General features: G+C 61.2%; 1 protein-coding gene across 4 annotated transcripts in view; it reads left to right on the top strand.

Moving 5' to 3' along the window:
• The window catches only part of SLC6A18 (solute carrier family 6 member 18), a 20,043-nt gene continuing 4,961 nt past the window's right edge, over nt 1-15,082 (top strand). For all 4 annotated transcript variants that reach the window (XR_005984232.1, XM_041731745.1, XM_041731746.1 and 1 more), the window contains exons 1-11: nt 1-232; nt 4,677-4,817; nt 5,566-5,703; nt 6,247-6,428; nt 7,989-8,099; nt 8,839-8,951; nt 9,943-10,071; nt 11,569-11,725; nt 12,226-12,430; nt 12,784-12,943; nt 14,280-14,442. Coding sequence is in view for 3 of the 4 variants with exons in the window: in XM_041731745.1 (XP_041587679.1) it covers nt 73-232; nt 4,677-4,817; nt 5,566-5,703; nt 6,247-6,428; nt 7,989-8,099; nt 8,839-8,951; nt 9,943-10,071; nt 11,569-11,725; nt 12,226-12,430; nt 12,784-12,943; nt 14,280-14,442 (1,659 nt within the window). In the remaining variant the exon portion in view is untranslated. The remainder of the gene's footprint in view (nt 233-4,676; nt 4,818-5,565; nt 5,704-6,246; nt 6,429-7,988; nt 8,100-8,838; nt 8,952-9,942; nt 10,072-11,568; nt 11,726-12,225; nt 12,431-12,783; nt 12,944-14,279; nt 14,443-15,082) is intronic.

Genomic DNA, 15,082 nt, shown 5'->3' on the forward strand with positions numbered 1-15,082 from the left:
CACTCGGGGCTCCCAAACCTCAGCGAAGGTCCCGGAGGGTCCCTGGAGCCCAGGCAGAAGCGAGTCACAGGCATGGCGTGCACTGTGGGGCCGGAGCCCCTGGGCGACGGTGGCGGGTCCGAGAGGCCCAAGTGGGACAACAAGCTGCAGTACCTTCTGAGCTGCATTGGGTTTGCCGTGGGCCTGGGCAACATCTGGAGGTTCCCGTACCTCTGCCAGACCTACGGGGGAGGTGAGCCGTCACCACGGGCTGGGGCACGGGTTGGCGTCTGGGGGACACACCGATTCTCCGTGGCCCAGGCACCTGTCCACTTGAAGTCTAGGCGGGGGGCATCCCGGCCTTCTGGGGCTCAGGGGACTTTCCAAACTGCACTTGGACTCAGCTCACTTTAGGTTTGCAGGGCACACAGGCCGGGCCACCTGCTCCCCAGTGTCCCTTCACAAGAGTCCATGGTGGTGCCAGCAAGCCTGCCCGCCCATCACCCGCTGCCCCACGGTACGTCCCCTGGGCTGGGTTGGTCCTTTTCTGGGGTTGACCCGTGGGTCCCATGGGGTCTCCCTGTCAGGTCAACTTGCCTTCTAGCCTCTCTGTAGCCATGAGACTTGAGGGCCCCCTGAAAGTCCCAGGGGCAGTCTTCCTGCATCCACCAGGCCTCTGGCCGGAATGTGCATACAGTTTCCTTTGGGGGTGGTGGTGCGGCCCCACCGGGCACTGGTCAGAAATGGAAGCCTGTACGTGTGTGAGCTGCCCGCCACCTTCTCTGAAGGGGAGCCATCCTCCCCCTTCCAGGGCATGCAGTGGCCCTCCTGGTAGTGGCATGTGGGCAGTGGTCAGGCTGCGTTGGGAGAGCACAGGCTGGGGACTTCGGGGGCATGTAGCCCGACCACCATGGAGCAGACCAGGCGAGAGCACTGGAAGGTGCAGCTTCCCTGTTTGCAACAACACTGCTTCTTGAAAGTTTACTGTTGTTTTCCCGATCTTGAGAAGTTGGAGAAATGTGTCTTGGAACTGCTGCCCTAGAGGCATCAGAGCCACTCTGGGGCCAGGGGCTGGGCGGGCACCATGGGCTGTGGTCACCTGAGAATGCGAATCTCCAAGGCACACCACACCCCAGGCACCGGACAGAAGACCCAGATCACTCCCCGTGCTGCCCCGGGCATCAGGAGGGGCACGTCTGGGGGCGAAGCAGTGACCCCCATGCCAGTGGTCACTCCAGGTCAGTAAATGCCGCATTGACCAGAACCGGGTGGCCACTGCTCAGCACTGCGACTTGCTGGGACCTTCCTGGGACCGACCATTCCGGAACCCTCGTCGCCGTGGGCCGTGTGTGGGCACTGCCTGCCCGAGGGCCCTGGGGGCCAGGGTCAACCCGTCACGCCTGCGCTCAGGGCTTTGCGGGCCCTGCTGTTTAAACTCTTCTTGTAGGCCCTATTTCCGGGTGTGAGAGCCTTAGTGCAACATCATAAATACTCAAGTTTCAGAACTCACACTTGTCCTAGACAAGCACCTCCTCACGCGTGAAAATGACTTTTGGTCTCACTGCCCATGACCGACCGTTTTGATAAGAGGATGCAAGCAACAAGCAGATAACCCACCACATCTTTATTCTGCACCAACTCGGGACCCCTGAGGGTGACTACTTCCTGCCTCCCTAGTGATTATTCGACTCTTAAGGAATGAGACTTAAAAGGCACCCCCGTGTCAGAGCCGGGAAACACTCAGGCGGCCCTTCAGGGGGGTCTGCTGCGGCTTCGGGTGAGCCGTCAGCGCCTGCGGTCAGGGCCGTGGACCCCAGGGCCTCCAGCACCTGCGGGGTCGAGGTTCCTGCCCGCGTTCACGGCAGGACAGGCGGGGCACCCGTAAGTGGCCCCCGACGCCTGCACTGCCATGTTCTGACCTCAGTGTCCGTGGGCCCCACGGACGCAGCGGATTTGTGCAGGGAAAGGCACGTGGACGCTGTTACTGTGGTCTGACCGCGAATCCAGACGTCCGGCGGGGTGGGGCCTCTCACTCGTCGGCTGTGTCGTTCTGCATTGGCCGCGGCTGCCACACGGACGTCACAGCCAGGCTGTTGATCTCCACGGGAGACTCCCGGGGCTTTGCAGGCTTCGTGTCGGGTGTCTAGATCATCTGGGAGGCGCAGCCACCCTGGCAACTCCGGGTCGCCCCACCCGCAGAGACGGCTGGTTGCTCTCTGTCCTCTTTTGGGCTTCGGGACCATCTCGCTGATTCTCAGCAGCACCAGGTGTGCAGCAGACCCCGTCAGACCGGGCTTCTTGTCCTTGGCATCTTCTCAATGGTCAGGACCCCGAACACGGCCTCCCACAGCCTGGGGCCGGCGGAGCACAGGGTACTCACAGATCCACCGCGTGGGCATGCGCGCCGCGATCTGCACCCCTGCCCCATAGTCGGGCTGAGGGCAGGGCCAGAAGCAACACCTCTCGGCATCTGACGCTGCATGCGGGAGGGTTTTGCCCACCCTGAGCCATCCCCCCAAGCCCAGCGCATGTTCCATCTGACCTTGCCAACCCTGCAGGTGAAGGCTGGCCCTCTTGCTGCCCCCACGGCAGGATCCAGTGTCGAGAAATGTTTCCCCGGATCCCCACTCCACTCCTCAGGCTCAGACACTTCCTAGCACGGCTCACAGCAAGGAGCCTGCGTAGGTACCGGGACCTGGCGTCATAAAGAATATACAGCTCCAGGGCAGCCAGGGGTGGCCGTGGGAGCCACTCTGCCCTCCTGCGTGCTCATGGCTCCTGCGGAGCTTCCGTCCTGGACGCACGGCTCGTGGCATCACCAGCCTGGGAGAAATGCAGCCTCCAGGCCTCTCCCCAGCCCAGGGGCCGCGTGGGGCTCGCAGTTCCACCTCTCTAATCACGTGCCTGGGTCCTCCCGCAACCAGTGGCCCTCCTCCAAACTGGCTTGGTTTTTACCCGGGTCATGGCCCACACACTTTGGGGCTAGGGCTAAAATGCACCTAACACGCAGCGGCCGATGCTCTAGACCATGTGGCTTCTGTTTAAACCGCAGGGCTGCTTCCCCTTCTCTTGGCCTCAAGGAGTGGCTGGCTCGGCCATACCAGCTCAGTGACAGAGAAACCCCCCTCTGCTCCTCTGGACTGCCCCTCTGGGTGCTCCCTGCCACGCTGACCTCAGCCAGCCCCTGGGGCCCCGCCTGTGCTTCTGCCCCTTCCTGCAGGCTGTGACCCTCCCCACAGTGCAGGGGATCCGTGGGTCCGACCTGGAGCCTGCATGCCTGTTCCAGACAGTGGGTCAAGTACCCAGGATCCAGAACCCCTGCCTGACAGGCAGGCACCCACACCCAGGCCGGTCCTCACCCTGCCACAGGTGTGTGCCCGAGGTCCAAGGGAGGCTGGGAGTCCACGCACCTGCAGAGGACCGATGACACAGTGTGGGAAGGGTGTGGGAAGGGCAGGCTAGGAGGCCTCCTACACTTGGGCCCTGGACCCCTGGCCTGTGAATGACCCATCTCCCTCCCAGGAGTGCCCTGAAGTGGTCCAGGCTATATCCGCCCCCCAGGTCCAAGCCCCTGTTCACAGGCCTCTGGTTGTCCCGGGGGTGTCAGGTGCGCCCACTGAGGCCGAGTCCCCCAAAATTCCACGTTGTTCTCTCATTTTGTGGTTTTGCCACTGCCTAGAAGACACCAACGGGCACTGTTTTGCCCCAAACCCTGGAGTCCCTTGCAGAAGCCGGTGTGGGTTGAGTGGCTACCTCAACTCAGCATCAAAACCTCAGATGGTGATGCAAAACTCAGAGATAGGCTGGCAGCTTGGCTCCCAGAGGCTGGGCCTGTGCTGTGCCAGCCAAGCTGGGAGACACTGGGAGACGCTGGGAGCACCATCAGGGGCCCACACCCATGTTGGTCAGTGCGGTTCCCTGGCCTGGCCGGCCATGCCGTGCAGCTGCAGGGATCAGTCCTGGAGCACCTAAAGGCCAGCGGGCCCATGGACTGCGGTTACCCAGACAAAAATGCAGCTCCTGATTGTATGGGGCCTGGGAGGGTGAGGCCGGTCAGGATGCCCTTCCCTCACAGTATGAGAAACACCCACAAGTCCCGTGGGACGTGGGCATCCACGTGGGACCCCTCAGGGATGTGGGCTCCAAGAGAGGCTGGGCCCCTCAGTCTTCACACCTGTGGCCTCATCTCCTGCTCCCTCCACCGCTGGCTCGCTGAGCTGAAGGCTGAGCTCTCCCATCAGGCCCATGAGGCTGGTCAATGTGTGCTCCCTTGAGGGACCATGGAGCCCCCCACCGCACTGTGGCTACGGATGCCCTCCTCCCAGCACCCAGACGGTGGTGCAGAGGGGACACTCACGCTAAGGCACAGAGATGGGTCCCGGCCCCCACTCAGGCACACAACTCGAGAGACCACTTCAAACGTCACTGTCTCCAACATCCCTCTGGGAGCAGAGACCAGCCCCATGTCACAGGAGGGCCCGTAACCGGGGTTCGGCTGCTCCTGTCAGAACAAGGCTGTTCTTTGTTGCATGAAACCTGCCACCGAAGCATCACAAGGTGGGATTTGAACAGCAGCAAACCAGACACTGGATGTGCAGGCTCGTGTCCCCCTCTCAGGGCAGCCGAGGGCACCACTCCCCCAGCCAAGGCCTTACCAGGCAGTCAGTGACCATCTGCTGACCACTGTGTCTCTGCAGGGGCCTTCCTCATTCCCTACCTCATCGCCCTGGTCTTCGAGGGAATCCCGCTCTTCTACGTCGAGCTGGCCATCGGCCAGCGCCTGCGGAGAGGCAGCATCGGGGTGTGGACGGCCATCTCGCCCTACCTGGGTGGAGTGGGTAGGCTGCCTCCCTCTGACCCCTGCCCAGAGCTGTGGGGAGGGTAGAGGTCTGCAGGTCACGTGTGTGCTGCCTGTTAGCTCATTACACCAGCGCACCTGTGGTGGCTTCGGATCTGCTGAAGCGGGGCCGGGACGTAGCAGTGCAGGGAGATACGCGTGGCAGCACCCCTGTGGGAGCTAACTGTGGCCGAGCTCTGAGCACACATCCCCTAGGAGGCCCTGTGCAGTTCCCCCAAAGCCCCAGGAGGGACCTGGGTGCCGGGTGCTGCATGGGGTGGGCTCAGGGTGCAGGAGGAGGCAGCAAGCCCACTCCATGGAGCGGCAAGTTGTCCCAGATCACCTGGGTGTTTGTCCCCTGGGCACTGAGCCCACATGTCCTGGGAGCTTGAGAATCAGGGCGGCCTGATGGCTGCAGTGCTGTGAGGTGGTGCTGCAGGGAGGGGGTCCGAGCAGTGAGCCGCAAGGTGGTGAGTACAAGGCCGTCCAGGAAGCCGGTGGAGCGGCAGACCTAGCCCAGCTGAGGACAGTGCCATGTGGCAGTGAAAACAATGCGTCTCCTTCGGTGACTGTGGCCTGATGCAGGCCTGTGGTGGGGCGGGACGGGGAGGCCTGGGAGTGAGGGGGAGGGGGACGGGGGGCCTGGGGGTGATGGGGAGGGAGAACAGGAGGTCTCGGGGGTGAGGGCGAGTAGGGGGGCAGGCTGCTGAGTGTCTGGAGCTCTGTGCACGGGCCGCGCCTCTCCATAGGGCTGGGCTGTGTCACCGTGTCCTTCCTGGTCAGCTTGTACTACAACACTGTCCTGACGTGGGTGCTGTGGTATTTCCTCAACTCTTTCCAGTCCCCGCTCCCCTGGAGCTCCTGTCCACTGGACGTCAACCACACAGGTAGTGCTCTGGCGGGAGGCTGGGTATCCTGCCCCCTATGGGCCCTGACGGGCTCCCCCACACATCACCCCTGAAACCCTGTCCTCCTTACCCCACCATTTCTGAGCACTGATGGGCACGGGCCCTGACACCATGTGTGCCCCCAGCCCAGCTGTGTGCACGTGTGCCCCTGCCACAGGCTTCAGCCAAGGAGGTCCTCACAGCACATGAAATAGCTATATTTGGCACTGGCTTGTACAACTGTGTTAAGCCTCCTTCCCCTCCTTCCCCTCCCACCTCCCAGCTCAACTAAGTTGAGCTGGGCACATTCTGAAGGAGGCCACCCAGGGGCAGGTCTGGGCCTGGACGCTCTCCTCATTGGCCCTCCTGCCCCAGCTGCACACCCTGGATGGCGGCAGGCATGGGTCCCACCTGCTGTGCCTGGCACTTGGGCGGCATCCCTGGGCCAGGTCAGCCACAGGCTGCCCTCCTGGTGGAGGTCCACAGAGTCCACACCCAGGACTGAGCCCCGTGAAGCCCCTGATGGGACCCTCCTGGTTCTAGGGTTTGAGTTCGAGTGCCAGGCCAGCAGTACCGTGAGCTACTTCTGGTACCGGCAGACGCTGAACATCACAGCTGACATTAGCGACAGCGGCTTCATCCAGGGGCGGCTGCTGGCCTGCTTAGCCGCATCCTGGGCAGTTGTGTACCTGTGTGTCATCAGAGGCATTGAATCCACGGGGAAGGTGAGACCCTTGGGCAGACCCCACTGCCCAGCTCCCTCCAGCTCAGTGTTGGTGACCAGGGTCAGAGGCTCTACTGGGCGGGCACAGGCATGAAGATCATGCACTCTGCAGAGATGGGTACCTCTGCCTGACTACGCTCTGCTCAGATGCCAATGGGGAAGTTTTCTCTGTTCTTTTTCTTTTAACGTGTTTGGGTCTCTTTGTGTAAACTGTGTTCCTTCTACAAGGAACTTTTCTATCCATGCTGGCAGTCCCTGCTCTTGTGTAGCTGTTTAGACCATTTACGTTTAGTGTGACTACTAATCCAGGCTCAGTCTGCCATCCTGTCTCTGTTTCCTATGGGTCCCCTCTGTTCCTATTCTCCCAGTTCCTGAGTGTTTCTTGTGACCATGCTCTACATTCTCTGCTGGCTTGTCAGCCATGGCTGTCCTGTCCTCGGGGTTGGGCTAGGGGTGTGGCCATCGGTCCATCTGGGCGCAATGCTGCCCACAGGATGAGGCAGGAGACTGTCCCTCATACGACACTGCCTTTCTGTGTTTTCCTGCCCCCAGCATACATTTTCCTGTAACGGGCTGTAAGTGGCAAACATGCTCCTGGAGTGTTTGCTTTAAACAGTTCCCTATCTTTTGAAGAGGCTCCAATGATGAGGAGCAATGTGTCCACAGTTACTCAAGTGGCTTCTGTGCAGGGAGGACCAGGGGAGGCCTGGGCTTCTGACTTGAAAGCCTGCCTTCACCCTGCACCCTCTCATCTCCAGGCAAAGACAGGCCCCGTGCCACACACATCCTCCCTTCCAGCGTGTGTGACATGGCTCCATGCGTTTCCAGACCATGGCTCCCGACACACGTTTGCAGTCCTTTTGCACAGATCCAGGCGTGTACATGTGCCTGCACAATTTCTCAGTTGGTGTGTGAAGGTTATAGTTACATGAGGGTCTTTATACTTGGGAAGACCGGAATCACTGAATTAGACCAAAGCAACCATTAGGCCCAACAGGTCAGCCAAAAATTCCAAATGACCTGTGATGGAAGTCCCTAAATAGGCATCTGTGACTCCCAGTCAATCTGTACTTGGGGGCTTGCAGGGTGGCCATGAGGGAAAAGCATTGTCTACGGATTGATTCTATGCAGACACCGTGTGTGCAGACCCCTGGCCACATCTGACTGAGGGGACACTGGTCCTATGCTGGGGAGACAGGTGTGGGCAGGTGTGTGGCCCCAAGGCCCCCGTGAAGTGGCCAGATGTGGGGAGGAGGAAGGGTGGTGCTGGGGGAGCATGGGTGTGGGTACGAGGGAGGCCCACTGGCCTGGGATGGTCAGCACCCACCACACAGACACAAAGGCATACATGAATCTGCTTGTGATCGTCCCCCGAGCCCCAGACCCTCAGAGCCTGACTGGAGCCCCCTCAGTTCTTGGTGCCCTGCACCCCTGCTCAGCTGGAATCCCACATGGGTGACAGGTTGCTGGCCGCTGAGGCGTTCAGAGCACACCTGCCTCTTTAAGGTTTTATACGGAGTATATACCAGTGAAAAGTCTAACAATTTGGTCTTTTTTAAAGGCAATTTATTTCACAGCCCTGTTCCCGTACCTGGTCCTGACAATTTTCCTTATCAGAGGACTCACCCTGCCCGGGGCGGTCGAAGGGTTAATCTACTTGTTCACGCCAGATGTAAGTTGGTTTGAAGTCCAGGCTCCAGGCTCCAGGGAAAATATGAGTCAGAGCCACAGCCCAGGCCAGCTTGCTCCATCCCCAGCCATGGGAATGGCCATGAGACAGAGGCCAGGCCCCACCAGAGGCCGTGTGTGGGTGAGGGCAGGGAGGAGGTGGCATGGGTCTCAGGCAGGAGGCCAGGGTCAGAGGGGGACTTGGTTTGTAACATGCAGCCCACCAGGAGAGGAGCCATAGGACCCAGGGCCCACCCACTGGAGCTCACACCCTTCCTGGACCCTACCACTCTCTCTAGGACCCTAGCACCCCCTGGAGCTTCCAGGGCACCCGGCAGGAGGAAGGAGGCACTGGGTGTCCAGGAGGGTCTGCCTGGGGCCATCCCCAGCCACAGACACCAGGCACCGTGTCCCACCACATGAGACCTTTCAGGTCACTCAGAGCCAGTGGATCTGAATGAAGCAGAATAAACACACCCGAGTCAAGCTGCTCAGACCCATTTCTCAGTCCCGAGGGGTCAGTCACCCTGAGTGTCCCGCGTGGATGGGAGCCGTGGGTTTGATGCATCACAGAACAGCAAGACCACACTTGCCGTGTGATCTGCTCTTCCGACGGTGCTTCCAAGCTGTTCATACCCCCTCCTGAGCATCGTCCCGAAGGAAGCTTTGGGAATGTTCTGGAGCTGTGGGCTCCACAGTGCATGTGGTCATCTGCTGCACAACAGGATTATGCATCCTTCCAGGTGCAGATTCTCCAGAACCCCCGAGTATGGCTGGACGCAGCCACGCAGATATTCTTCTCACTGTCCCTGGCCTTCGGAGGACACATTGCTTTTGCAAGTTATAACCCACCCAGGTAGGGACAAGGCTTGGGGTAGTTCCTTCCAACTGAGGTGCTGAGCCTCCCGCCCTGAAGCTCCTAGGAGGCACTCCTGGGAGATGCTCCTGGGAGAAGCCCAAAGCACTTGCACCGTCATGTCCTGTGTGCAGGAGAGTGACCAGCTGTGAACTTGTGACAGGAACAGATTGTGGGGATCCTACCAATGACTCCGTTATCTCCCCAAGGCTGTGGGGAGGGACCCCAAGACAGCTCCCAGCCTGTTCTGGAGTGGGAGAGCCCAGATAATGCCATCACCGGAGGCTGACACCGACCAGCAGGCCATGTGTGTCATGCATGGGGTCATAAAAGCAGAAATACAGGGTGTTTCAGGCTCCCTGGTCACTTAAGATGGACATGGAGCTCACACCTGCTGTGGGAGCCCCAGGAGTCTCAGGCATAAAGCACCACCTGTTACCAACCAGGCAGCTGCAAGCTCTGGAACCATCTGAACAAACGTGACCCTATGCAGTGGTCAGAACTTATCCCCCTCAGACATGCAGGGGTGGGGTGTGGGGGGTGGGCCCGGGATGCTCCACACGACTGCAACCAAGTGACCACCTCAGCCCACTCCAAGTAGCTTGCAGATCATCTCAGCAAAGCTTACTGTAGGCTCCATGATGCCCTACGCCCTTGCTGCCTGTGTCCAGGCAGGGGTGGAGGCTGACCACCCGCAGTCTCCAGCGGGCAGGGCAAGGAGGGTGTCAGTGGGGAGGGGTGGTCAGGGAGAGGTCAGCAGGGAGGGATGGTCAGGGAGAGATCAACGGGGAGGGATGGTCAGGGAGAGGTGGTCAGGGAGGGGTCAGTGGGGAGGGGACTGTGGAAGGGGATCCAAGGCCATCTTGAGACTACTGGGAGCAGCGCTGGTGCTGGGGGTCTTGGGTGTGGGGCTCGTGTGTGGGGCGGGGTGTCCCGGAAGGGGGCATGGAGGCAGCCCTAAGCACAGAGGCGCTATGCATGTGTTTTCCAGGAACAACTGTGAGAAGGACGCAGTGACCATCGCCCTGGTCAACAGCATGACCTCCCTCTATGCCTCCATCGCCGTGTTCTCCGTCTTGGGATTCAAGGCAGCCAACGACCATGGGCGTTGCCTGGACAGGTGAGCACGGTGCCTGGGGCCTGAGGGCGAGCTGTCCACAGAGCATGGCCTCCAGATGATGCCCACAAACCACCTTTTATTTCCTGAGGGGCATGCGGTGGAGTGTCCAGAAGTTCATGTCCACCCGCAGCCCAAATGTGACCTGGTGTCAGCTGGGAGTGGGGATGTCTCTGGTCGCTGCTGGTTAAGAGGAGGTCCTATTGATGAGCGGCCCAATCCAGTGGCTCGTGTCCTTGTGGGAGACCCATGAGGGAGGCCCTGGATGAGGCAGAGGTTGGAAGGATGCGGCCACGAGCCCAGTGGCGGGAAGCACCATCCCCTGAGCTCATGGGAGCGTGGCCCTGCCCACACTGCACCGTGAACCTCTGGCCCCAGAGCCAGGAGGATGAGTGTCCGTTTGCTCTAAGGTTTTCAGCCATAGTCACCTGCCACGACAGCCTGGGGCTCGGAGGCCATGGGGATGGTGTCAGTGGTGCGGCGCTGCTAAGGCTGTCCATTCTGGCCTGCAAATAGCCTGTCCGAGGTGGTTTGCCAGGCGGCCCCACAGACATGCACAGGCTCACCCCCTATGATGCTGCTGGAGGGCCTGGGCCCAGGGCAGCCCCCGTAGAACGACCGGCCCCCTGTCGTGTTGGTGTCTAACAGCCCCAGTGACACCTTCTGTGAGCATGTTTGAGTCGTGCAGAGGGTGGAGGGGCAGTGGAGCGGCTGCACAGAACAGCCTGAGCTTGGGCCCTGGGGCAAGTGCACCCGCTGGAATGTTCCCGAGAGGCTGCAGCACCCACATGGTGAACTGTGAGATGCCCGCTAGGGAGCAGCAGGGGCAGCGCCCAGCTGTGGCCACTGAGCCTTGTGAGCAAGTGTGGCTCACGGCGACAGCAACAACCCAGGCCTATGTGAGGTGCTTCTGCTGCGTCGTCCCCGGGAGTTTCGGCCCGGCCGCCTCACGCGCAAGACCCAGGGCACGTCAGCGCAGTACTCGAGGCACATTTAAGCAGCAAATCACCTGCAAACAGCACAGATCTGCAAACACCATGGCCTGAACAGACTGTGAGGGTCCCTGTGACAGGAGGAGGTGAATCCGGAGGGCTGAGTGTTGCCCACCAACCCGGGGCAGGCCGCTGACCACGCCAGAAGCACCACAAGTATTGATTTCGAGGTTACAAATCTCTTTGAGCAAGTAGGCAAAGTAACAAGCTCGGGAACACCCCTGGGCGTGTGTTTGGGCCGCACTCGAACCAGTGAGCATCTGAGGGCGGTGGCAGGCAGATGGGGACCTAGTGCCGCTGATCTGCCCAAAACCCTCCCAGGGCACTGCCGGTGCGCAGTCGAGGAGGCCGGGGCCCACTGCCCACTGTGGGCCTCAGGGGCCGCCCCTCCAGGCGGGGTCCCTTCTGTCCCCGCAGCTGCCCATCCCTCCTGAGGGCCCTGCTGTCCTGCTGGGAGTCTCTGGGGTGCGGGGCGCCCAGCCTAGTGGGCACTGGCCTGTCTCTGCAGAAACATCCTCCACCTCATCAATGCGTTCGATTTCCCCGACCAGAGCATCTCCAGGGACGACTACGCAGCCGTCCTCACGCACCTGAATACCTCCCAGCCCGAGAGGGTGGCCAGGCTCCATCTGGAGGCTTGCCACCTGGAAGACTTTCTGGATAAGGTACCCGGGGGGCCTGGCCCTGCTCCCGGCAGCTGTGAATCTCCTCCACGGACCTGGCCCAGGCTGGCCTGGGAGCCGTGAACGATGCCTCTAGGCCCACCGTTAGCCTCAGCTTGGCTGAGCTTCTAGAAAACCTGTGGCCTCAAATGCAATGTATCCCACAGTGCCCTGCCCAGGAGGCTGGGGGGCGGGCTGGCCCGGGAGACCAGGTGTCACCTGTGCACGGGACTGGGGTTGGGGGCAGTATATGGGTCACGGAGCTGAGCTGTGGCCAGACCAGGTGGTGGCCCCAAGGATATGGGCTGATGCACCTGAGCCCCACCCCCCAGGCATATGGTCACCTGCTGGCCACGTGGCAGCAAAAGGGAAGAGGTTCCTCCTGCTTGGAGGTGCTGCTGTGGCTTGCTGTGTAGCCAAAACAGGCAGGGCTGCCACCCGGCCCTGGGGTGAGCCGGTCACTGTGTCATAGCACGGGGCACGCTGGCACATGTGTGTTGCAGAGCGCCTCAGGCACGGGCCTGGCCTTCATCATCTTCACGGAGGCCATCCTCCACATGCCGGGGGCCCCCGGGTGGGCCGTGTTATTCTTCGGGATGCTGTTCACCTTGGGCCTGTCCTCAATGTTTGGGAACATGGAGAGCATCATTACGCCGCTCCTGGACATGGGGCTTACGCACAGATCCATCCCCAAGGAGGTCCTGACGGGTGAGTGGACCCCAGGCCACTCCCTGTCCCACTGCCTCCTGGCCCCCCTGTCCACGGGAGCCCCCGAGGAGGGCTGGGTCTGACCACCCCTCGGGGCTGGTCCCAGGGGCTCTGCAACCACTCAACATCCCTCGAGGGCCATCCTGAGAGACCCAGGGGCCACGCAGGGGCAGAGCAGGGGTCACTGCCAGCACTGCTCCCTGACGCCAAGTCCCCTCCTGCGCGTCTTCCTGCTTCTGGACACAGGGCTGGGCCATGGTGGGGAGAGCAGACCGGGAGACAGGTGCACCAGGCAGGGAGGGCCTGAGAAGCAGGGGGACCAGCTCGGCGACGGGGCGGCACTGTTCCTCCAGGGCTGGCCTGCCTGCTATGCTTCCTCTCGGCGATCTGCTTCACGCTGCAGTCGGGAAACTACTGGCTCGAGGTGTTTGACAACTACGCCGCCCCTCTCAACCTCATCATCTTTGCCTTCCTTGAGGTGGTCGGGGTCGCTTATGTTTACGGGCTGCAACGGTGAGTGTGCACCGCCCCCAGGTCCCCAGCCCTCTGCTCCCAGCACCCCCAAGACTGTGGTGCACATGTGTCGGGCAGCCACTCTCCTGGCAGCACGAGATGGCACGTGGCCATCAGAGCCCCTCCCCAGACTCAGGGCAGCTGCCCGGGCCCCCTGCCTGTGGGGTGGGCAGCACGATGGCCCATCTCCAGTTCGCAGGGTGGACTCCCCAAGTCCCAGGAGAAGTGGACACTGGGGCATCGGGGGGCTCACCCACCTTGACCCTGTCCCAGCAGCCTCTGAAAAGGCCCAACACTGGCCCTGCCCGTCCCCGCCTGACTCTGACCCACTGCACACCTGGACTCTGCACCCCACTTGTCACACCTGTCACTCACATCTGCAGTCACACCTGTCACACCTGCTCTCACCTGTCACTCACACTTGCCTTCACCTGTCACTCACACCTGACACTCATATTTGTAACACTTGTGCTCACACCTGTCACCCCTACTTGTCACCCTTGCACTCACACCTATCAGTCTCACCTGTCAAACACCTGCTACTCCTGACCACAGCCCTGCTCAGATGGTCCTAGAAGTTGTGACCTCTGCCCGTATTCCCTGGGGGCCCTGGGAGGCTCTGAATGCCAGGCATTAACTGCTGTGCTGTGGGCCTGGGGCCAGAGGGCTTGTCCCAAGGTGGGACGCTGCTCACCTGGAGAGGCAGCACGGGGGCAGCCAGATGGTGCGGACCAGCCCAGCAACGTGCAGAGAAACAGCCCTGGGCACAACCAGCCACAGGGCATCAGGAGAAGGCACATGAGGAGCTGAGGGAGGGGCTGTGAGGGGAGTCCTGTCCTCCTGCCCACTCCCAGGGTGTCAGCCATGGCCACTGCATGTCCTGGATCATCTTCATCCCTGTCCCAGGGCCCTGTCTGGTGCTGGGCCTGACATCTCCTTCTCTCCCACAAGTAGGGCCTTGGGGGCTCCCCTGTCCCCACTCTCACACAGCAGCTGGAGCCTCCCTCAGGGAAACCCATAGGGCCTTCCTGGGGCATCTTGTACAGGATAGGGCTGGCCTCCCTGCTGGGGTCTGCAGAGGCTGGGAGCCCCTGGAGGCCCCTCCTGTCCAGCCCTCTTCCCCAGCTGGATGACCCGCTCGCTGGGGCCTTTCCCACATACCGACCAGGGGACCCGGGAGCACTCTCCCCAACGGCAGCCACTCAGAAAAGGGTGGGAGCAAAGGCCAGAGTGGCGGTGAGGGCCAGCCCTGGGGGCCCTCTCTTGGTGACACTGGATGAAGGCCGCTGGCTAAGTGGGCAGGTGGGAGAGCCTGAGCCCTGTGTTTCTGTGGCAGGTTCAGTGACGACATAGTGTGCATGACCGGGAGGCGACCTAGCCTCTACTGGCGGGTGACGTGGAAGGTTGTCAGCCCACTGCTGTTGCTGACCATTTTCGTGGCCTACATTGCCGTTCTGGTCTGGACGCCGCTGAGCTACAGAGCCTGGAACACCCAATACGTAGGTCCTCTGGGGGAGTGGGGGGCCACCTTGGGCCTGACCTTGCCCTTTCCTGTGCTGCCCAGGGTCCAGATGATGTCCCAAGTGACCTTGCATGCTGCCTTTGCTGTGAGACCCAAGGCTGTCAGACCCCCAGTGTCCCCTGGGGGCACCAAAGCCAACTCTGGCCGGGACCTGGGGCAAGGCCTCAGTCAGTGGCAGGAGGACCACAGCAGTTTCCAGGTCCCTGGAGCAGCTCATACAGGGACATGGCCTTGAGCCAGACTTCCCATGGCCTGTGGGGCTGACCTGTAAGTGCCTACTCCTGGTCTGAGTTGAAGGAAGGTGTGTAGGGTGCATGTTGCTGACCCACCACTGAGCCTGGTTGGAAGAAAGGGAGCAGAGGCCGCTCTATAGTGCCAGCCTTTGTCCACTGGTCGTGGTCTAAGCTGCGTGGGCCCAACCCACCTGCCACCCCACCTGGCCCCTCAGAACCTCATACGTGCCACTACCCCTCCTCGGGAGCATGGAGGGAATCCTGTTCCAAGTTCTGCTGAGCAAAGGGACTGGCTCCCATCGCCAGGGGCAGGCAAAGGATGAACGTGCCATATTTCTCAAGAGTTTTCATGAATATTGTCCTATCGATTCACACGCTAGTTCC

Source organism: Vulpes lagopus, chromosome 17 (assembly GCF_018345385.1).
Source record: "Vulpes lagopus strain Blue_001 chromosome 17, ASM1834538v1, whole genome shotgun sequence".
Lineage (NCBI taxonomy): Eukaryota > Metazoa > Chordata > Mammalia > Carnivora > Canidae > Vulpes > Vulpes lagopus.